The sequence below is a fragment of the Globicephala melas genome, chromosome 7 (genome assembly GCF_963455315.2).
Source record: "Globicephala melas chromosome 7, mGloMel1.2, whole genome shotgun sequence".
Taxonomy (NCBI): domain Eukaryota; kingdom Metazoa; phylum Chordata; class Mammalia; order Artiodactyla; family Delphinidae; genus Globicephala; species Globicephala melas.
Window position 1 is genome coordinate 63,692,338 of NC_083320.1, and position 23,921 is coordinate 63,716,258.

The window sequence follows — 23,921 nt, forward strand, 5'->3', positions numbered from 1 at the left end:
CATACTCTGGTTTCTGAGTAGAAAGTGGCCTTTGAGCTATGTTTTGTATTTGTGGTCAGGATTCTGTAGTTGCAGATTGATTAGGTGGAGTTGGGCAGTGGGGGCCAGAGGGGTCGAAAGGGTAATAGCTCTTAACCATTTTCGGGATGGTTATAGACTTAAAAATCAGATTCAAGCTATGGGCTGCTCCCCCCCCAACCCCAATGTGCATATTTAACAGCATTTTGCATGCAGTTTAAGTGGGTTTGCTGATGCTCAGAAACCCTTCGTAGACGCCGCAGGTCTCCTCGATTAGAAAGCAGGGAGCTAGAATTAGAATCCTTATAACCTGTTGTTACTGTTGTTGTTGTCTTTCTGTGAATGTCCAGGCTCCACTGTAACCCCTACCTTTGAACTGTGTTAACCTGAGTTGAAATATTAATTATGTCATAACATATTTGTTTGCTGTTTTGAATGTGCAAAAGGAAGATTGCTCACTTCTGCCATAGAGTATAGGCTATGTGCAAATGCGATTTGTAAAGAGAGAACTCTTTGATAGGTAGGTAGGTAGATGATAGATAGATAGCGATAGGTAGGTAGATCGATGGGGTGATATTAACGCAGTGGCAGAACAGATGAATGGACACTGCCATAAGTGTTCAGAAAATAAGTTCTGTGCATTTGACCCCTTTGCAGTTTGAACTGCTTATTGCTCATTGAAACAATTAGGTATTTGTGAAAAATGGAGCAGTGAAGGATGTAAGCACCGGTTCAAGCCAGGATGCATGAAGAGAGATTTAAAATCCTCCAGTAAAACCCATGCATTTAAACACTGAATCCAGGCGCCCGCTGAAGCCCCATAAGCTTCAGTCAGTGGTCTCCACTGTAGGCCTTTGCCCAGGATCCATCCCCATTTGCTCTAGGTCGACTGCTTTCTTCCCTGACTCCATTCCCAGAGTCTTAGGTCGCACTCTGGCTTCTCAACTTACTTTTGGCTGATCTGGTTTTGGTGAGCCCCTTGGACTTCCTTCCTGAGTTGCTTTTGGTTCCTGCCTAATTCTCCCCTCTACTTTCCTCTCTGGATCTGTGTCCTCCTTTGTCAGAGAACAGAAACATCCCACACGGGCCAGTCCCCAGGTTCTCTATGGAAGGAGTGCTGGTGGACTTGGACATGTAATTCATGTAAAATTATGAATAGGCCCATAAGTGCTACATATGTGTTTTGAGAGTATGTCTCCTGTTAGAAATGGGGGAGTAAACGTTGTGAGAAAAAAAATACTTTTAAATTGTGTCATTTTAAACCAAGCAAGAGTTACTTAACTAGAGGAGCTTTGTGATGTTCGTGGAAAACAACGTATTGAATAGTGACTTGGAAAAGGGGGATTGGTGTCATGTGCCATAGAGATATTTAGAGGTACTAGAACGCAAGTGTTGGTTTAACCACATGATATACACGAATGACTTCTTATTTCTACCTTGCCTTTTTTCCAGAGAAGACTTGAGATAACTTAAAATAGGAAGACATCAAGTAGGAGAAATAAAATGAAACTAAAATGAGATTTTAAAACTATTTTGAGAGTGGAAAGAGAATTGGACCAGGAACCCAAAGTGATATAATTACAACCACTGAGAGGTAAATTTAGGTCTCAACTTCTTAGCAACCAGGAAATTATAGTAGTCAATGTAGTTCTCCTTTCCCGATAAAAGTAAACCTGTACCATTAAAAGATTATATAGAGAGGTAAGCTTTTGCTTGAAACTAAATTCAAGAGAAATTAATCTCATGGTTCTTTCTATAAAGAACCTTGGATAACAGAGCAGAAAACTCGACTCCCTGTATTTTTGCAAAAAGTGCAAGAAGTGTTGTTGAATTGTTTTTTTCTTAGATAGACCCTCCTTATAAGTCAAGGGCTTGTCCTCTTTGAATTACAGCATAAAGTTATCTCTTCAGGGGATAAACCAGGTTCAGGTTTATATTCTTTCTGCTCATCAGCTCAGAGAGGGCCCTGAGCTTAGGGAAGTTAAGGAGATGCTTTTGGCAGGGAGAGGATAGCAGTTAGTCCAAGTTAAGAGTCTGACAACCGGAGTGCTCCTTTGCAGCGCGTTGTTCAAAGAAAATTCTTATGTATAGATATTAGATGTGCAACTAGCACTGTTGCCATTCTCATAGGAATATTCAAGAAGCTGATTTGTACAGCACCCATATGGAGGAGTCCTCGTTTGCAAACCTGCTGCAGAGAAGGAACAAAAGGCCTCTAATACTTTCCCCCAAGTATTCAATTTATACTCCATGATTCTGAACCGTACAATACAGAAGAAGTGTTTTTAACTGGAGCAAAATTATTTCACAAGTAGATGTGATTAATGGCTTCCTCTTCTATAAGCCTAAGGTACATCCTTTAGAACTTTGATTATATTAAATGCTGTGGTTTCAATACATTTCCAAGAGTTTTGCTGGAGGGTCAGAAGGATTGCACACTTTTTATTTTAGCGTTAGCAAATGTTCATCACAAACACTCCATGTTGGTTTTAGAATCCTTTTTTTTTTTTTTTTTTAAACAAAATCAAAAGAATCATCTGCTCTGGGAGACTCCTAGTGATTTCAATCCTGGCTTCTTCCTACCAAGCAGTAAGCTCCAGGCAGACAAGGACCAGGTCTGTTTTTTTATTTAAATTAAATTAAATGCTTAACTAAGCATTCAACTGTGTATATGATTAACATTCACTTTATTTTCTTATTGAGATATAATTAACATACACATTATATTAGTTATAGGTGTGGAGCATAATGATTCAATATTTGTGTTGCAAAATGATCACCCCAGGAAGTCTAGTTAACATCCGTCACCACACATAGTTACAATTTTTTTCTTGTGATGAGAACTTTCAGGATCTACTCTTATCAACTTTCAGGTATACAGTACAGTATTATTAACTTTAGTTATCGAGATTAACTTCAGTCACCATGACTATAGGTCTGTTTTGTTCATGTCTGTATGTTCTGTGCCTCACACATTCCTGCCATTAGAAGAGCTTATTAAAACACTTGTTAAAAGGATAAATGAAGCAGATTCTTACCTTCCTCTATGCTGTGTTAGAAGGGCATGACACCACGAAATTTAAAAACCAAGGCATTATTTAGACGTATTAATGAAAGAGAAATTGGAAAGAATCCCTTCTGAGAGTGAAATCGATGTTAGGTTATATTAGGAGATATACTGTGTTTTCCATTTCGATTATACATAAAATATAAGGGGGCACGTGTATGGGACCTGTGCACCTTTATCAGGTAGCAGCTGCCATGTACTAAAAGAAAGCTCTTTTCACTCAGCTTGATTATTTTGAGATTCACGCGTGTTGCATGTATAAACAGTTCACTCCCTTTTATTGCTGGGTAGTATTTCATTTTATGGATATACCTCACTTTGTTTATTCACTCACCTACTTATGAACATTTCTTCCCCCCCCCTTTTTTTTTTTTACTATTATGAATAATGCCGCTATGGACATCCATATACAAATCTTAATGTGGACTATATTTTGATTTCTCTTGGGAAAATACCTAGTTGTAGAACAGTCGGGTCAGATGGTGGGTTTCTGTTTAACTTTGTAAGAAACTGCGAAAACAGTTCTCATAAGTGGATTTTCCATTTTGTACTCCATCAGCAGTATATGTGAGTTCTAGTTCCACTACAGCCCTGCTGTATGGTATGGTCAGTCTTCTAAATTTTAGCCATAGGTGCGTAGTGGGATCTCATTATGGTCTTAATTTTCATTCTCTGATTAGGGGCACTGAGCGTCTTTTCATGTGTTTAATAGCCATTTGTATATCTTTTAAAATCTTGTGTCAGTATTTTATTGAATTGTCTTTTTATTACTGAGTTGTAGGAATCCTTTGTATATCCTGAATATGTCCTCTGACAAATATATGTATTGTGATTATATTCTCTCATACTTTGGCTTGCTTTTTGGTTTCTTAATAGTGTCCTTTAAAAAAAGTTTTAAATCTTGATAAAAAGTTCAATTTATTAATGGTTTGTGCTTTTTGAATAACTGTTTACCTCAAGGTAAAATTCTTACCTCAAGGCTGCAGATATTTTCTTGTTTTTCCCCTGTTTTTCTCCAGAAGTTTTATCATTTTAGCTTTTACCGTTAGGTCTGTGGATATTTTAAGTTAATTTTTGTGTATGGCGTAAGGTAAAGGTCAATTCTCATCTTTGTTGTTCTTATAGATAACACAGTTACAGCCTCATTTGTTCAATGAGCTGAACATTTGTCAAAAGTTTATTTGTCATAATAAAAATAATGTTTGGGGGGGAGGATTCAAAAGAATAAACTGAAAGATTGTTTCCCATCTAAACCATACACCTACATGTTGGTGTCTTTCTTTCAAGCACTATCTCCCTGCTTGCATATGTGTTTTTAATTATTGCCATAGACATGGCTTTGTAACCTAGCTTCAGGTAACATTCCTCCAGTTGTTTTTAGATTATCATCTCAACCTCACTCAAGGATCCCTATTTCACTGTTTTTTTCCATTGGTGACCAAAAATACCTACCTAGTTGTTGCTTTTATTTTTTAAGTTTGAGCTCAGTTCTGCCTTTTCTTTTAAGTCTTTTTTACCCAAATGATGATGAGTCCTTGTAGCACATCTTCTCTTTCAAACCTTAGTGGATCGTTTAAAGAGATTTTTTTCCCCCTGCATTATAAAAGTAATACACGTTCATTAGAGGAAAATTGAAAAATGCAGAACATTATAAAGAAGAAAATGATTACCCATCACTCAGAGATAAGCACAGTTAAGGTTTTGGTGTATTTCCTTCTACTTCTTTTACTCTGCACATATATTTTTTTGTTGTTCCAATTATGCTATATATGCAGTTTTGTTTTCTGCTTTTAATACTGCTTTTAATATTACATTAGATCCATTTTCTCATGTCATTAAAAATCCTTTACAGACAACGTTTTAATAGCTACATAATATTGCATCCTGTGGTTATTCCACTGCAGTTTATTTAACTGTCTCCCTATCATTGGGGATTTAATTTGGTTCCAGATTTTTGTTGGAACCAAAATGCTGTAAAGACTGGCCTTATACAGAAAACTGTCAACTTTCTCATTTTGTATGTCAAATTCATAGATGTAGAATTGGTAGATCAAGGGGTATTTTTGAAATTTTGTAAACATATTGCCAAACAACCTTCTCAGAAGAGAGTATCAATCTATATTCCCAATAGCAGTGAAAGAAAGTCTAACGGACTGTATCTTTGCGAGCGTTTCACGCTTTGCTAATTTAATTTGGTAGATTAAAAAAGTAGTAATTGGATTTTTAGTTTGCATTTCTGTTGAGCCAAATCTCAAAATCCCCAGGTAGACAAAGTCAGGGAGGGCATGAAAAGACCATTTGATTGCTATAGGGTGTCCAAGCCCAGTAAAATAACTTACCCCTTTATAAGAAGAAATTGAAATTTCTATTATTACCCTGAAAGAATTCACACCATCTTCCAAAATGTGTTTTAGTCTTAACAGAGCAAGCCTAAGGCTTTCCCTTGAAATTGAAAAGTTTATTAAAATAGCAAAGAAAAGAAATTAGGTTATTCCGAACTTATCTGTTCTTAGCGATTTACCTGCTGAAGTCCAGCGATCATTGAGTGCTCTCACCTTATCCCTTTAATAACGAAATGTGGAGGAGCAGCTTCTCCATAGCAGTCTCTTTGTTCCCTCTCCTTTCCTAACTTTTCCCTAAAAAGACAGTGTGCGTACTCTTGCCCTCACCCTTCCTCTATAGTGGGCAGTAGGAATCTAGTGGCTAGGTTTCCCTGCGGGCTTTTAGGAAGCAGAAGCAGGGCATCTGTGGGAAGCCCTTGACTTACGAGTATCCGGGGGTACTGCTCTTCCGAGCGCTCAACCAGACAGAGATACCCAGATAAGCCTGGAACTATATGTCACCCTCTCCCCTTAAAATCTCTGCTCCTGAGCCTGTTGTCTGTTGATATGGGTAGACAGTTTTGCTCCACTTAAGAACTGTAAGCCCAGTTTCAGACAGAGCTTAGCAGAGCTCTCCACTCTAGGGCCAGAATCTTTAGGCTTGCCTGATGCCACGGAGAAAACAATATGGCATCTGTTTTCCCACAAAGGCACATGGCGACATGTTTCTGACTCTGATGGAGTCCTGGATTGTAACCTCCAAATGACTGACAAGTACTGGAATGGGCGAGGGTGGGGAGCCCACTCTGTGAGTCTTGTTCATCCTCTTGCCACCGGGCAGTGAGCGAGTCCTTCCCCTGTGCAGCCTTCACAGTACCGCAGTTTTGCTCACGGCACAGTAGCCACACAGATCTGGGCTAATCTCACAGAAAAAATATTCTGAAGTTATGCACTGATCTTTGGTAAACCTGCCCTTGTCTGTTTTTACGTAAGAAACCCGCAAAGGGGTATTGAAATTCCTTAGTCATTTTCTTCCTGGCTTGAGAGATCTGAATTTTCTCTGTGCTTGAGCATTTATTTGCCACTTTATTTTAGGAAATGTGAAGTCTGGGGATGACCTCCGTTCTGTCACCGCTGCCTTCATAGTAGTAGCAGTTCCCTTGCTGTTTAAGTGTGTGTGTTTAAGGAGAGGGTGGTAGGGATGGAGAGTAGCAGAATGGGGTAGGCATTTGGAAGGTAAAGAAAGAGGTGTTCCTGGTCCCAGCGTCTGAGATGGGAATTCTCTTAAGGACAGCACATCAGACACCTTTGATGCACCTCAGCTCGCTCACCTGTAGAGTTTCTCTCCAGCTCTGAATGCTGTGACTGGTCGTAAACCCACTGGGCACAGTCTGTTCATCATTTTGTCTCTGTACGCTCTCTCCTCCGAAGATTCCACGTTGCCTACATGTGTCCTCTCTGTGTATCTGAGTTGAATGAGTGAATTTCTCTGCTTGCCTCATTTAAAACTCACCCAGATACATTTGATCACATCTTCTCAGTTAAATGGCCTGTAAAATATTGTTTGAAGTTGAAAGAATTACATATTTGATGCATATTTTTACTTACGTTATTTTGTCAGAAGAAAGGGAGGGCAAGGTAAGAAAGGATCAAACTCTTCTCTCTGGTTTGCTTTCAAGAACTCCCCACTAGGATATTTTAGAATTGCAAAAGTAGTAATATTACTTTATTATTCTGACATTAACAAGAGTTTGTAAGAAAGCATGCTGGTGATCACATGTAAGATAACTGGAGTGAAATGAAATCAAGTCTTTATGCGTCCCAAGCAAAGGGAGACCGTCATCACAGGCATCCTTACTTCCAGCTTTTAAAACTCCTCAAGAGTGGGAATCATTTTTTCATCCGTAACCAATCAAAAGCATGAATAACCTTCTGGGCACAGGAGGTTCCCAGAACAAGCTTGAATCATCAACAGCCAACTCTGACACCAACTCCAAGTCTTTCACATACACAGCTGTGTGGCAGCCAGATTGAGGCTCTAGTTCGTAGGAAGCCTTTCAGGTCATTTTTATTAATGGCCACATCAACGGGCTGGAGGAGATCCGTTTGCTGAGGCGCAGATAAAAATTAGTGTTGTATTTCTTTCCCCCTCCCAGTTGGCTCAGTGGGAGATCCTATTAGTGTTCTAAAAAGTTATATAATTGGCTTGACACCCGCTGCTCACTTGGTGAGCCAAACTGGTTTTTAATGTTGAGAATACAAAACATGGAAGTGTCATCTTCATAACGCGCCATGCTCTCACTGATAGCCGAGAGCGTTTCCGATGACAGATCTGTAATAATGGTGATGATGAGAGTCACAATTAAATAGCACTCTGAGCTTGGAGCACTGTTCCTTCAGGCCTTCCTGAGTTCAAGGAGGCCCTCAGTGGTGGAGAGTATATAATATGAATGACATGTGTGTGCTGTCTTCTGGTGCAAAGGAAAGAAAGTTGTCAGAAATGCTGGTCAAACCATCTGCAAAATGGGTGCTTTTGTTGTGTCTCCTTCCTCAGGAAATTCCCCTAATCCCACAGACAGGATTACATACCTTAGGCATTGTTTTATTCTTCTGAGTGTCCTTCTACCGTCACGTAAACTGTGATCTTTGATTTAACCGAACAAAGTGGAGAATTTAAATTATTCAGAAAAGAAAGAGATATGGGCTGGATTATCAAGAGAATTCTCAGCTCTTCGTGGGTTTATTTCACTTTCTGAGGGTTATGGAGGATTCCAAAGCAGGCCCAGTTACCAGTTGCTTTGTCTCCTTCAAAAGCTCAGCTGGAGGGCTTCCCTGGTGGTGCAGTGGTTGAGAGTCCGCCTGCGGATGCCAGGGACGCGGGTTCGTGCCCCGGTCCGGGAAGATCCCACATGCCGCGGAGCGGCTGGGCCCATGAGCCATGGCCGCTGAGCCTCCGCATCCGGAGCCTGTGCTCTGCAGCGGGAGAGGCCACAACAGTGAGAGGCCCGTGTACCGCAAAAAAACAAAAACAAAAGCTCAGCTGGAGAGTGCCAGTCTCCTCCTCCCCATCAATTCAAGCATTATTGGGATTCTTAAGGAGAAATAGAGACTTTTACCCCCCTGAAATCTTCTTATGTATGTTGGGTCTTATGGTTAGAATCTACTGTAGGACTCAGTGGAGGATTGGATACCTACACTACTGCTCAGATTAGGTGAAGGGATAAGAAAGAACAGATCTCAGGGCAGGGGCTAATAACAGACATAAAGAACTCAATGGTGAAAGAGTGTACTTACTACTACTGTTGTTGATATTTAACGAATACTGACTAGAATGCTTGCTGTGTGCCCGGCCCTCCCATGCCTTCTCTCTGATCCTCCTACGAAGTACTTACTGTTTTTTTACCTTATTTTACAGAGAGCGATACTAAGACTTGGATAGTTAGGTGAATTGCCAGAAGATGTCATAAGTAGTCACTGTTGCAAGTCAGTGTTACAGTTGGCATGTGAACTCAAGAATGTTGTCTCCAGAATCCAAGCTATGATAGGCTTAGTGGACCAAGCAAGAAAAGTATGTTTTGTGCCCTTTGACTCACCATGAAACCAACTCAGAGATTTCAGATAGAGGGTAGGAAAGGACATGAGGTGGAGAAGAAGCCAGTTATGAGGAGACGTGCTCCCTTGCCTTTTTTTTTTTTACTGAAATACAAATAAGTCTGCTGTTGACATTACAGCAGCCTGAAGCACAGTGCACAGGTGCCGTAGCAGCAGCATTTCCTAACTGGACTTTTCCGCCACCCAGAGCCTTGGCGCCAGGCAGCTGAGCCCACAGCTCGTATTTAACGTGAGTCTTGTCCAGGTTGAGCCCACCCCCTGGATGCTGACTGTTGGCTCACTGCTCACGACAGATAGCTTCTTGGCCAGAAATCTCTTCAGTATAACAGACCCTGCTTCCCTCTCCCAGATTCATTCCTAACGTGACATCTGCTCTTTTAATCATAGCTCTGGCCCACATAGCTACTTAAATGCCCACAGCCCAGAAACTCATTTTTTAGGTTATTTGGATATTTACGTAGGGTTGGTTAACGCCATACCTAGGAGTTTTGTCAGGTGTACTTACATTTAATACAATGTCATGCAGCTGGTAAGGAGGAATAGTGTACCATTTGAGTCAGTTTGATATCCTGAATATTTATTGAGAACTTACATGGCAGACACCATGGGGAAGACATGACATCGCATCACGGCTCCTCTGGCCCATCCTTTGGATTCTGTTCTTTAGCTTAGAACGCCCATGATTGTTCACCTTTACCATCTCTTTATCTCTCTTATGGATATTTAGTGGCTTGCTTATTTTTGTTATCAACTAATTCTCTGACATTACATTACACTTGACAAATCATCAATGATTATTTTACTTTGCCTCACACCAATGGAAGGAGGCTCTCCTGATATGTTAATCATATTGGAAAGGGCCCCTTGACCTTTCTTTCTGAACCCCTACCCCCTCCCTAGTGTAGCGGCACTTATTTTTTGGACTTCCTTTATGAAAAGCACATCTGTCCACCTTACAGTAAAAAAACAAACAGCAAGTACTTTGCAGGATGTACCGTATAAATATTTCTGTAGAGTGAGAACTCTTCTTTATCCACTCCTTCATTTTTATTTTTATTTTTATTTTTTGCGGTACGCGGGCCTCTCACTGTTGTGGCCTCTCCCGTTGCGGAGCACAGGCTCCGGACGCGCAGACTCAGCGTCCATGGCTCACGGGCCCAGCCACTCTGCGGCATGTGGGATCTTCCCGGACCGGGGCACGAACCCGTGTCCCCTGCATCGGCAGGCGGGCTCTCAACCACTGCGCTACCAGGGAAGCCCCTTGACCTCCTTTATTGTATTTTTACTTAAGAGATCTAAAAAGCTAAGTCAGTCCCAATAACTTGTCAAAGATCAACAGACCTGGTTTAAAGATCAGTCACTTAAAAAAAAAAATCGTGAAGGAAATCCTTGGATATATCTTTTCAATCAGTGATTCTAAGATACGGAAAATGTATGAAACCTGCAGTCACGCTAAGTCCTTCACTTTGTGGTGCAGTTACACACATGGGTGTTGATTAATAAACATTCCCAGCATGTTTTTCAAAATCACTGAATTTTGAGTTATGGCTCCAAATGGTTCCAAGACTCACACATGAAAATCAGTTTTACTATTTGACGATTTGTACAGCATGTGTTTGAACCCTGGCCAACGACTGTTTGGAGCATTTGGAATAAGATATATTACACCAGTCTGCTTTTGAGTCTTGTCCTCAGATATGCCTTTTGTGGAGGAGACAGCGTGGCACCATTGCAGGGTAGCCTCCATGATTCAGCTACGGGTCTTTCCAGTTTTGGTGAACGGCGGATACTTGGAATTTTCCAATAAGGACGGTTGGATTTCTGGGTCATCAGTGCCATTTTATTTACTTTCTCTGGGACTGTTGAAGGGATGGTTTCTTCCTGAAACACTGTAATGAGTGCCATACATTAGTGCTCCAGAGGCCAAGAACAAATTTAGTGGTTGCTAAAGTTTATTGTAAATGTTAACTTTTAAAGATTTGCCAGGATCAGATGAGAAGGAAGAAGGCATCACGCGGTGGCTGCGTTCTAAGGGCCACTTTACAGTAATAAGAGTCATGCATTCAAGAGCGTCACGGGGGTTTTCAAAAGGGCGTCCATGGAAAGCAGATAAGATCAACTACAGACTTCCGTCTTCCTGCTCGTGGCGATCTTCAGATTTAAAAAAGAAAATCAATTTTGTAAAAATACCTGTAAACACTTCCAGGTATTTACCCTCACTTTAAGTCATATCATGCAAATAATGAACTCCTTCACAGCCCTTTGCCTTTTTGGAATATGTTAATCTGAATGAAGCCTCTCACACTCTGCTCTCTGTGCCGTTTCAGCCCTATTAGGTCCAAGAATTGGAGAATCACGTAATGCCAAGTCTCAGAACACAACAAGTGGTTGCTTTTTTTTGGCCTTGAGAGAGGTTTCGAATTTTTTAATTTTTGTTTTCACATTACCCTGAACAAAGGTCCTGTCCTAATCCAGCCTCCTGACAAGTGTGGCCTGATGTACTCTAATATACATTTATTTCCTTCAGATGCCCATCAACAACCTATCAAATGCCTAGTAACAAGATTATTTTCTGTGCAGCTGTGTATTTTATAAAGAGCCATTTGCGGAAGTAATTTCAGAAATGTCCAACTTGAGGATTTATGCTATCTTTGACAAAGGGTCATCCACACTAGCTTGTAAATACATTTAATTGTAGGCCATTTCTCTGAAATGGATCAAAAGGGGAAATATTGCTCAACCTCATTTATCATTAAATATAATTGTCTTCAGATCTTACCTGTGGAAAAACCAAGGAGAACTATGCTTACATTTCTAACCTAGAGGACACTGGAATTAACACTTATTATTCATTAGGCCTTATAGTTTTCTCCTTCATTGGATGGGTATTTTGTTTTATTTTTATTGAAGTATAATTGACGTGCATTATATTAGTTTCAGGTGTGCAACATAGAGTTTTTTTTTTTTTAAATTTATTTTATCTATGGCTGCATCAGCTTTTTATTTATTTATTTATTATTTTTGGCTGTGTTGGGTCTTCGTTTCTGTGCGAGGGCTTTCTCCAGTTGCGGCGAGCAGGGACCACTCTTCATCACGGTGCACGGGCCTCTCACTATCGTGGCCCCTCGTTGCGGAGCACAGGCTCCAGACGTGCAGGCTCAGTAACTGTGGCTCACGGGCCCAGTTGCTCCGTGGCATGTGGGATCCTCCCAGACCAGGGCTCGAACCTATGTCCCCTGCATTGGCAGGCAGACTCTCAACCACTGCACCACCAGGGAAGCCCCAACAACATAGAGATTTGATATTTGTATATTTTTGTGAAGTGTTCGCCACAGTAACATTTGTCACAGTACATAGTTACAGAATTTTTTTTTCTTGTGATGAGAACTTTTAAGATTTATTCTCATAGCAAGTTTCAAATATACAATAGAGTATTATTATTTTAAAAAAATTTTATTGAAGTATAGTTGATTTACTGTGTTGTGTTTCTGGTGTACAGCAAAGTGATTCAGTTATACATATATATGTATTCTTTTTCATTTTTTTAATTATGGTTTATCACAGGATATTGAATACAGTTACCTGTGCTGTACGGTAGGACCTTGTTGTTTATCCATCCTATATACAGTACTTTGCATCTGCTAGTCCCAAACTTCCAAACCAATGCTTCCCCCCTTCCTCCCCCTTGGCAACCACAAGTCTGTTATGTGTGTCTGTGAGTCTGTTTCTGTTCAGATACATTCATTCGTATCATATTTTAGATCCCACATATAAGTGATATATGGTATTTATCTTTCTCTTTCTGCCCTAGTTTGCTGAGGATGACGATCTCTAGGTCCATCCATGTAGCTGAAAATGGCATTCTTCTTTTTTATGACTGAGTAATATTCCATACAATACAGTATAATTAATTATAGTCACCCTACTGTACATTACAGCCCCATGGCATATTTACTTTATAACTGGAAGTGTGTACCTTTTGACCCCCTTCACCCATTCTCCCCACCACCATCTCTGGTGACCACCAATCTATTCTCTGTGTTCATGAGCTTGGGTTTGTTTTGTTTCTTTGCTTGTTTTGCTAATCTTTAATGTAGCTTTCCCTGGATTCAGTTATACATATAAATCAATAGGAACATTACAAGAATAGGAAAGTTAAAATAAAGCGTGGTTCTTGCTCCTTTTGTGATCCCCTAAGGTTTAAAGACTTCTGTTTTCATCTACTCACTTTATATTTATTGCAACTCTACTAATGTTCTTTTATGGCTGACTCTCTTGATTAGTAGCACAAATTCTTTAAAGCTTTTAAGCAAAAAGTTATCCTTTCTGTGTTCTGAAGCAACAAAGTTTGGTGTTCAGCTCAGCACATGTGCAAGTTCTTGGCCAGACACAGAGCTTCCTTTTGAAGTTCAGACAGCCTGCAGCCCACCTGCCTTAGCAGCTAGTTAGCCAGCTCTCATGGGGAGGACATAAGTCAGTCTCCTACAGGTTCACAGCAGAGTGTTACCTCTGCTTCCCATGTGTGTTTTAGCTCAAGTGAAAGATCTGTGTTTCATCAGCACACAGACCATCAGACTCCTTCCAGTACTTGCCAGAGTTCAGTCATGAAATCGCCCATTGCAGTACTTGGCAAAGACACTCTGGGGGCATCAGGAAGCTGTCGCGTAGGCCATTCATTTCTCCAGGTTCTTTGAGCTCCCTCTACTGAGGTAAATCATCAGGAAACAATGTACCTTGGCTATATTATTTCAGCTCCCAGCAGAAATGCCATCATTCAGGTGAGATTTAATATTGTGCCTTCAGCACATGGGAGAAAAAAAATCCCATCTTTTGCACCACATAGTTGAAGACATTTGTATGAAAAAAAGTTTCTGTCTTTTACACCATAGATCTGAAGACGTTACTCAGTGTCCCTGATAAAGGGGCTTTCATAAAAAATGTCTCCGTGATATTAATGCCAAGGGGGGGAAATGTGCCTTGCATGTTTCCTTTTTGGTAAATTAAGAACTGTATCATGCAGTATTTCCTTTTTTCGTCTTAGCTGCAAGCAAACAGAGCTAAGTTCGGTGCGCTGTTGGAGTACTTGACATCTCAAGCATGTGTAATGTTCCCTTTAACTAATTTCTGTTCTTTTCAATAATCAAATGTTTGGTTACATACTTGATTTATTTTGAAAGTACTTGCATCCTTTTTTTGCAAGAATTAAACGAACCAAATCAATAGTTAGCAAGGGAGATGATACTTGGCCATAATAGAGTTTGTAGCATTTGGTGCTTTAAAGAAATAAGCTTCCATTGTCTTGCAAATTTACTCATTCTGGAACCCTGTAAATACGTTCAGCCCCGCCCACCTCCCCACATACTATATCAAACTGCATAAATACACCTGCCTTAACCTGATGTCTAGAGCCCAATTGCACATTTATTGAATTCATGTCTTAGGGGTACCTTTATGTTTTTATTGTATAATTGGCATGTTGATACAGGGTCCTGATTCATTGAAGAGAGGTTTCCATCACAAAAACATTGATGAGTCTGGGTTTTCTGCAGTAAACCCTAACACACTTCAAACTTTCAGGCACAGATGTTAACAAAGGCTGCTTCTATACTTACATCAGTGGATTATGATCAAGAGGCATACACAAAACCCCTAAGTAAGAAGTGTGCTTAATATTTTTTTCCTGCTGCTAAAACATGTGAACTCCGACTCGACTAAGTTTCTGTTCTCACCAGCCCTACACATGAGCCAGGTTTTTGTGTGGTCACTGCATCTCCCTTTTCCCTGTGGGTGAACATGGGTTCAGTAAATATGTTCGCCGGACATTCTGAATGCTGAAAAGGACTGCTACCCATGAAATATGGTTCCACAGTCTTGACAGGAAGCAGAGCCCTTACACAGGAATCTGTTTGCTCATGGTTTACCACAGCTCAGATGTAACACAACTGATTTTGTACTGTGTAGGTCAAACATTATTAAAATTTTACGATTAGGCTCTGAAGAGAATATGACAAAAATGTTACCATTTTAAAATTTCGGGGTGGTAGGTACATGTGTATTTGTTTTGTTACTCTTGGCACTATCCTCCGTGTCTGTCATGATTTTTGAAAGCACGTACTGGAGAAAACCGGACCAGATGTGTGTGTTTAGGTTGGAGAGTGGATCGGGTTGGGGAGAGGAAACAGCTGTGTCCTCTTCTTGGCGGGCATGGAGATTTTCAAGAGGTTTCTGTTAAAGAACAAAACCTTAACCTAGTGTGGACTCTTGCCAGATGAAAACTATTGTTTGTAGACAGGAAAGGCGATTATTTATGATAATTTTTTGCATGTGATTTATTCATAGGTGTCAGCCTGGTACAGAGCATCAGAAATCTCTGTATGCAAGGCTCTGCATATGCACCTCTAATTTAAGTGTCTGCTGTATGAAATCATAGGCAGCCAGATTGTCTGCTCCCTGCGGGCTGCAAATCTAAAAGGGTCCTTCAGCACGCCCCACGGCAGTGGGAGGCTTCAGAGTCCTTAGCCTGTGGTTTTAGTTGCAGAAAAACCAGCAGACAACCAGCACGTAAGGTCACATTTTTTGGTGTGTCAAGATACCTTATTTAAAGGAACCCGTGTCTGTGTGTGTGCAGGTGTGTCCGCTTGCACATGTGCATGTGTATGTTTGTCACTGCTCTTGTTTTTTTTTTTCTTTTCTTTTTTTTTGGTTAAAGGGAACAGTATGATATCCTGCTCTATTTGACATTGATCATGAGCTATGTGATGCTGCATGGCTTCACGTAGACTAGAATTCTGGATGCTACGAACTTATATACTTTCTAGACTATAGGCATAATTCTGGGTGTCGAGGTATAATGCTGAGAGGAATTTTCACTTTCACTTTTTAGGACACTCACTGGTCTAAAAGGCTCTTTTGAGGCAAGTCAAATGCAAGGCCGGGGGTTGGAGGGGAGAGGGAGGTATAGGACTCAGTTACTATTCTCACATTCCTGGAGCATGTGGCTTGTGGTACGTGGAGATACATACGTATAGGAGAGCTTTGGTTTCAGGCAGGCCTTTGGGGCACGGTGCTGGTGGGTACAGCGGTGGCTCTCCACCTTTACTTCTGCCATCACATCCATCATACGTGAAACAAATTCCCATCAACAACACTGTCATTGCATGCAGTAATTCTTAACTAGGGGCAGGGGGTTACTGGGGGCAAAAACTTCTTTCTTTAGAGATTGTGCATCCGTCCCCTGCCTGCAGCTTGAGAACCACCAGGTGGAGAATAAAGAGCAGTCATCTAGGAATCTCAGTCCCTGGTTTGGGTGTCCTTTCCGCCATGAGTGGCTACTAAGATAGGGCTGATACCTAGTAGGTGATCAATACGGATTTAGGGAGTGTTGAGTGAATTAACCAGCTGTGTAGCCTTAAGCAAGCCACTTAATCTCTGTGGCTTCTGTTTCCTCACCCGAGGAATGAGGGAAATGGATTAGATGACCTCCAGGGCCCCTTTCAGTTGTAAAATTATATGATTCGGTGATTGGACCTTTACCCCAGAGGAAGATTAATTTGACAGGAGTATGAAGGATGGATAGAGTGAGAGCCAAGAGGTGGGGGATGCTCCTTCCTCTGAATCAGTCTGATATTTCCTTTTATGCCCCTATTTTTAAAGCACGCGTTTACCTTGGGGTCTTCCCGGTGATTTTACGTAGATCAGCTGTCATTCTCTGGGCAGATTGTAAACTCATTCAGGACTGGAACCGTGGCTTTCTGCCCACTTCTGTGTGCCTCAAAATTTAAGGCATCACAATGCCTGTTAGTGGCGTGAGGGAGCCACGTGGTGCTTTCACACAGTTCGCTTAATCTGTGAGGGGAGCTGAGGAAACTGCAGGTGAGGCAGGGGAAGCAGCTGGCGAGGGTCTGAACTGCAAAGTGAGCTTGGATGAGTCCAGGTGGGTCTCCAGCTTTTACGGCAGTCTAGTTAGCTGACTTAAAGACCCTGTTCTGGGAAAGCCCAGGGTGAGGTAAACGTGGCCTGGCCATAGGAAGCTTCTTTTTTCTCTTCCTGATTCTTTTGTCACTGGCCTTACGCTGTAGGTGTCCTTCAACTTATCGCTGCGTTGGCATTTTTCACATCTCATGAAGTACAGCAGTTTTCTTCCTGGGCTACACATTCATCTACCAAAGGTCACACCCTGAGTACTAGCTCTCTCACCTTTTGTGGCCCTTTTCCCTTCTGCTGTACATCTTTAGTTTTAGCAGCAGCTTTCTCTGTGTATATCTGCATGGTGCCTGTGAGTGTGGATAAAATACTCTTTGGTCATTAAACCATTTTTTCTCATGTGCAGCAGATAATGGTGGTGACCTGCCCTTGGTCAGTAGTAGTGGCGTCTTAGAGAAATGGATGACCTGAGAAACTTAAGGAAGGTATAGCCCACGGGTCATGGCAGGTGGCTGGTCATGGTGGGGAGACGGACAAGAGCAGGTCTCAGAGGGTCATGCTAAGGATTTGGAATCTTGCTTTAAGAATAAGGAGACGGAAATGGAGTTTTTCAGCAAGGGAGTGACCTGACTGGGTTTTCAGGTACAAGCTGACTGACTCCTCTGGACACCGTGAGCTTGAATGTGGAGAGACCAGTTAGGAGCCCCTGCAGACTCAGGGCGGGGCTGATAGAGCCTCAGGTAAGGGTTGTGCGCTGGCAAAGACGATGTGTAACGTTTATTAAGTTCTAGATCTAGTCCAGACGTGCTGTTCAGACACCTGCTTTTGGATATATCCTTTACCCTCTCTGAGCCCCCTCCAGTTCCTCATCTGTAAAACAATAGGGGTAATAGTCATCCCTACCTGAAGGGTTGTTTTGAGCATGGAATGAGGTGACACATGTGAAGCCCGAAGCACGTACCAGCAGGTTGTAAATGTTGTTAATGATTATTTTCCCCACCTCATAGTTGAGGAAACGGATTCCAGAGGCCAGACAAGCAGCAGGTGGATCTGAACTCAGACCTCTCTCCACAGTTTCACAGGCTCACCTCCTTAGCACCTCGCTGCCTCCTGTTACGGAGAGGCGTCTGTGTCTCTTCCTAAACCCGTGGGAAAGGACGTCAGTTCAGTGCCAAGAGTAGGGAAGAAGCAAGCTGAGTGATGCTCCAACTGACTCCTAGCCCAACATGTTTGAAAGGTCCCCATCCTGCTCCCAAGAGGGGGAGACGCTCTAGGGGTCCAGGAGTCCCTCTGGACTTCCTTGGACACCAGCAACTTTCCCTCACTTGGAATGTTGTTGGCTAAGAAAATCCCCTGCTGCTTAGGAGGGAGGGGCCACCTCTGGATCCTGGGAAACACTGTACCTACTGCCCTTACAGGGATCCTGAGTGGTGTTACTCCAACTACATCCTTCAACTTCAGGGCTTGGGGAACTGGTTGACTTTCAGCCTCACTCCAGAGCACTCTGTGATGGAGGATACACAGCGCCAATGGCACTTAGAGTTTATGATGCCCTTTGGCAGTGAGTGGTCTTTGGACTTCTAAGCGTTTTGCTTCCATCTGGTTCTTGGGGGGGGTGCCTGTGCCCCCATGTGTTTGTTGGCACGGGCTAAGAGACATTCATGTGCAGCTGAGGAATGCAAATAGTTCTGAGCTGGCCTTTTAGTTTGGGAGCCCTCCAAAAGCAGTAACTCTTTCAGGTTGTCTTGACATGGTAAATTAAGAGGTGCAGGAAAATGCTACATCCTGTAAAGTATATACTTCAACTGTCCAGGCCTCCTGCACCTCCACCACCAGGAAGGGTACGTGTTCACTCATGTGTTTGTCATCACCACCCTCTTAGCCAGAGGCCTCCATTGAGTGTTCACTGTGTCCCTTGCAGATGAATTGAAAGAGCAAAAAGAAAACCCCTACGCATGCCAGTCTGTATCTTGGAACTTCTCACTTTGAATGGACATAGCAAAAAATAAAATTTAACGAAATTAAGCCCCAATCCTGCTTCGTCGTAACCGGGTGGTGCTGAGTAGAGGTTGCCCCCTTTCAATGAGGAATAAGTTTTCCAGCTGGCATAGTCCCCACATTTCCCTGGTTTTTGTCTTTTTGTTTTAAATACACTTTCTGCCGTACTCCTTTAACGTTCCTGCAGTAGTGCTTTCAAATTGCTTGTGAGAGTATAAATTGATACAACGTAAATGAAAGGGAATTTGACAGTATCTAGCAAATTGTAAATATATGTATCCTTTGACCAAGCAATTTTCTTCTAGAAAATTTATTTTTATACTCACATATTTGCCAAGTGACATAAGAACAAGGTTATTCATTGAAGCGTTATTTATAATAGTGAAAGACTAGAAACAATCTATTCATAGACTGGTAACTGGTTAAAGAAGGATATGGCATACAACAGAATACTACGTCGCTATAAACGAACAGAAAAGAATGAGAAAGCTCTCTGTGAACCTATACGGAGAAATTCCAAGGTATATTATTAAGTTAAATAAAAGGCAAGGTGCAGAGCAGCATATAGAATGCTACTGCCATCTCCCACTTGAATTAAACAGGCTAGAGGGAACTCTGTATGTGTATTTGCTAGAGCACACGTAGAAAATCTCAGGAAGGATGCACAGAAAGCCTGCAGCATGATTGCCTCTGTGAGGTAGACCAGGAAGATGAGTGACAGCAGTTGAGAGGGCTAGATTGCATGGAATACCCTATTGTACTTTTTGATTTTTAAGCAATTCTTAAGCCATGTGATTGTATTGCCTATTTTAAGAAAGAAATTTTTCTGCCTGAGCCCTGTAGGCATTTGCGTCTGTGATGCAGTGTATACTCCAATAAGAAATAAGGGATTGTGCCATACCAAGTTTAAGAGTTTGTTGTTTTGGGACTTTTTTTTAGGATTGAAAGAGTTTTTTTAATAAGAGTTATTAAAGGTCCCCTGGGTCTTGAAACTGTTGCTCTCAAGTTATTAACGTTTCCTCTGGAAAGTTGCACAGACATAGTGTCTGGCTTTAAATCATACCTATTTTCAGCTTCCCTTACATCAGGAGTATCTTGTGCCATATCAATTAAAGTAAGTGTCCTTTCAATTAAAGGTGTTAAGTATGAGTCCAAAAAAGATTAATTCTTTGTGAAAGGATGACCTTCAGTAGTTAGATCCAATTAGGCAGTTTTCCAACTATATTTCATCCTGATGGGACAAGTCTACTACACACAATGAATCACTGTGATCTTTTCAAAGGTGGGTATTTTAGGTCAGAGTCATAAAAGAATGATGTGACTAGGCAACCTCCATAACTTGAGCCACCGTTGATGTAGATCAAGATTATGGATGTTGGGTATGTATTACTTCTGTGGGATTGATATGTAAAGGATAAGGATGTGCATGATGATATGTTGGATATGGTTCTCATACCTCTCTGCTCATGACCTTAGTAGAACAAACTAATTTAGACAAGCCTGATCAAAAGAAAAAGAGGAAAGGAACAATGGCATGAATTATGGTCACACCTAATTCCTTTTCTTTTTTTCTCCTTCTGTCATTTCATTATTAAACACACTATAAATACTGGCTTTCCTAGTGATTATTTTTTCTTTTTGAATTGTTGTCCTAATTCAACCTTTGCTGATGCACAACACACAAAACGAAGGCGTAAATGAATGCTTGCTGATCTTTTTACAGTAACGTGTAAAATGTTGGGGAATATTTATTTTCACTCAAAAGTTAAAGGGAATTGAACATTTGTATTTGCATTAGGTATTTCCAGTATGGAATTGTTGCTCCTCACTCTGCCACTCATTAACTTTGTAAAAAAAACCATTGAATGTACTCACCAAAAAATGGGAAACAAATAATACCTGCTTTGTATATTTCAAAGGTTTATTATCAGGATCAGATGAAATTTGGTATCAGTATTTCTCAAAGTGTGGTCCTGTAACCCCCGGGGGGTCCTTGAGACCCTTTCAAGGAGCTTATGAGGTGGAAACTATTTTTATAATATTAAGAAAGTATCGGCCTTTTTCTCTCTCATTGTTTCACATACATACAGTAGAATTTCCAGTAGCTGGCTACATGATACGTGATATTGCAGCAGATTGAATACAAAGGCAAATATAAGAATCCAGCTACCTGAAGACAGACGTTACAGAGGTTTACCAAAATAGAAAACAATGCATACTTTTCACTGATTTGTTTTTCTTTTGGAAAGTAAAATAATTTTATGTAAAAAAATTTTTTTGACATTAACATGGGATGGGCTGATTATTTTCATTTTCAAGTGAATTAATAAATATTTTAAAACTTATCAGTTTTAATTCCTAATACAGTAAATATTGATAGATACAACCGACATAAACAAAAGTTCCTTAGGGGTCCTTGATACTTTTTAAGAATGTAAAAGAGTCCTAAGACCAAAAAGTTTGAGAACTGCCAGCGGATATGAAAACGCTGTGTAGTGTGTGGTGACATTGTAGTTTATGAAGAAAATTCAGGCAGCATGCAGACAGCCCTTCCAGTGCAGGCACTGGTTGTTCACTCCACCTCCAGGGCAGGCTTGCTTTCCCTGGGGTCCAAGATGATCTCTGAACCATCTACAGTTGCCTGCAATTTCACGTGTCGGTCATGTGTCTTGCTTTTTTAGGGGGAGCATTCACAATTTTCACAGTTTTCAGATTCTCAGAAGGTCCTGAAAGAAGCACAGCTATAGGAATTGCTAATGTCCGCTAGTTCCCATTCTGTGTTCGAGAGGAGTAACGATAAAGTCGTGGTGCGGACACCCGAGAGGAGATTCTGAGGTTCCAGGCTCTCATGTCGGTAGCCTGGGCTTGGTTGTCTCTGGAGTTCCTGACCCTTTACCTTTCTGGTTGTGGAAGGTATTAGACTTGGGTCAGCTTCTCTAGGCACTGGGAGAAGGGCTTTCTCTCAGTTGGTACCATGCCTTTGTCATCGTTCTGGGCCTCCTCACACTTTGTGTCATAGGATGTGGTAGGACATAAAGAACCACCATCAGGCTATGGACCAAAAAGGGCCCATAGACTGACATCATCAAGATTCGGGCACTGTACCTAGAGACCAGGAGATATTACCAGAGTTTTAGAGTATCAAAGGGTTTGATCAGACTTGCCTGGCACTGGAAGGAGGATGTTCAGGGCTTGGTGTTCACACCATCTCTGTCTCTGTCTCTGGCACTCCTGGCAGCTGAGCAAAAGGTTGAATGCATACAGAAATTACTATTTCATATGTCCTACTGCAGTTTCTTAAAAGTTTTTTTTTTAATTAACTTTAATTCTAGCATCTGTCGAGAGTTACTCATAATATTTTAGTGTTCTTATGAGAAAATAAAGCCATTCTAATCATAACTCACGGGCCCTTACTGTTATGTCTTGAAATTAATATGAATGGAAAAATCGTATCTTAGATACTTATTTGTTCCATATTTCCCCAGTGTCATTTGATATTTTGATTGAATGTACATATATGTGTCTATTGTAGTTTTATGTAAGCGTTTTAAATTTCTTAAAAGTTTTATATATTCAGTGGGCAATTTCATAACATTCAGAGGTCCCCCTCTATTTATTTAGATAAAATTTTTAACAACAAAATACACATCTTATTCTGGACATTTTTGTTGTATGATTTAATGTACAGTGCTGTTGTGAAGTTTATCGCTAAGGCTATCTTCCTTGTTTGTTTCACTTTTAAAAATAATTTGAGGGGACTTCCCTGGTGGTACAGTGGTTAAGACTTTGCCTTCCAATGCAGTGGGTGTGGGTTCGATCTCTGGTCGGGGAGCTAAGATCCCATAGGCTTCACGGCCAAAAAACCAAAACAAAAAACAGAAGCAATATGTGACAAATTCAATAAAAACTTTAAAAATGGTCCACATCAAAAAAAAAAAAACTTAAAAAAAATAATTTGATAAAATATTATTTTCCCAGGAAAAAATATGAAAAATGTATTGAATACTATTTATGCTAGACTAAAAGCTTCTGAAATTTTTAATTATGGAATTAAATTTAAGATTACTGATTTAGTGTAGATTTTATAAAAGGAACATTTAGTTTTGGAATTTTGTGATACAATCATGTTTGTATAAGGTAAATTCAATCAGTTAAACAATACCTCCCTTTATTCTTGTCATAACTGCCTCTTCTAGTGGAAGAAGTATTTAGAAGTAACCCAAAACTATTAAATGCTATCTATATGTCAGTAGCATCTTGTAAAAATTGGAATACATTTAGTTTGGTTAAACTCTGCTTCATTAGATTTTAATGTGCTATTCGTTATGTATTTCAGGAACTCCAGAAAGGAACTTAATGATATACGATTTGAGTTTACTCCAGGAAGAGGTAAGCTTTAATTGAAATTATCATTTTATTGCTACCAAGAGCATTTCAGAAATTGATTACTAGCATGTGGTTATAATTTGCTATTCAAAAATGTGTTCTCTAAAAACAAAGGAGGGAAGGAAGGAAGAAAGGAAGGATTTGCAATAATTGTGGGGAATCAAAACCGAACCCACTACTGACTGCATGAATTCCAGTGACACGTGCTGCACAGAATATACGCACTTATAAATTACATCTGTTAGCTCGACCATGAAAAGAAGTGCTGGCGTGGTGATTCGGGGCCTACAGGACATTATGATGAGTGTGATGAGACACGCGTAGCAGTCTTAATTAGGGTTGAGCAACAAACAGTGACATCAGACCAAAAGGTAGCATACTTTGCCTCTCTGTTGTCGGTTCAGATTACACGAAGCCTGTGCTGAGGAGTATCTGGGCCTCTACTGGCTGCAGGCACCGCTAGGAAACTTGGTAGGAACAGTGCTAGTCTTTCAGCTGAATATAATTTTAGTATTTTGAGTAGTTATTAAAATAGTTTCAAGGCTAGACTGGTTGCTCTTTTAGCGCCTGGATGCCTGGAAGTCATTGAGCCATGT

The 23,921-nt window shown here is 40.8% G+C and overlaps 1 protein-coding gene across 3 annotated transcripts in view; it reads left to right on the forward strand.

The window, feature by feature from the left end:
• Positions 1-23,921, forward strand: part of STK39 (serine/threonine kinase 39) — a 478,001-nt gene that overhangs the window by 394,927 nt on the left and 59,153 nt on the right. For all 3 annotated transcript variants that reach the window (XM_030852534.3, XM_060302304.2, XM_030852531.2), the window contains one exon: positions 23,276-23,328. In XM_030852534.3, the coding sequence (XP_030708394.1) occupies positions 23,276-23,328 (53 nt within the window). The remainder of the gene's footprint in view (positions 1-23,275; positions 23,329-23,921) is intronic.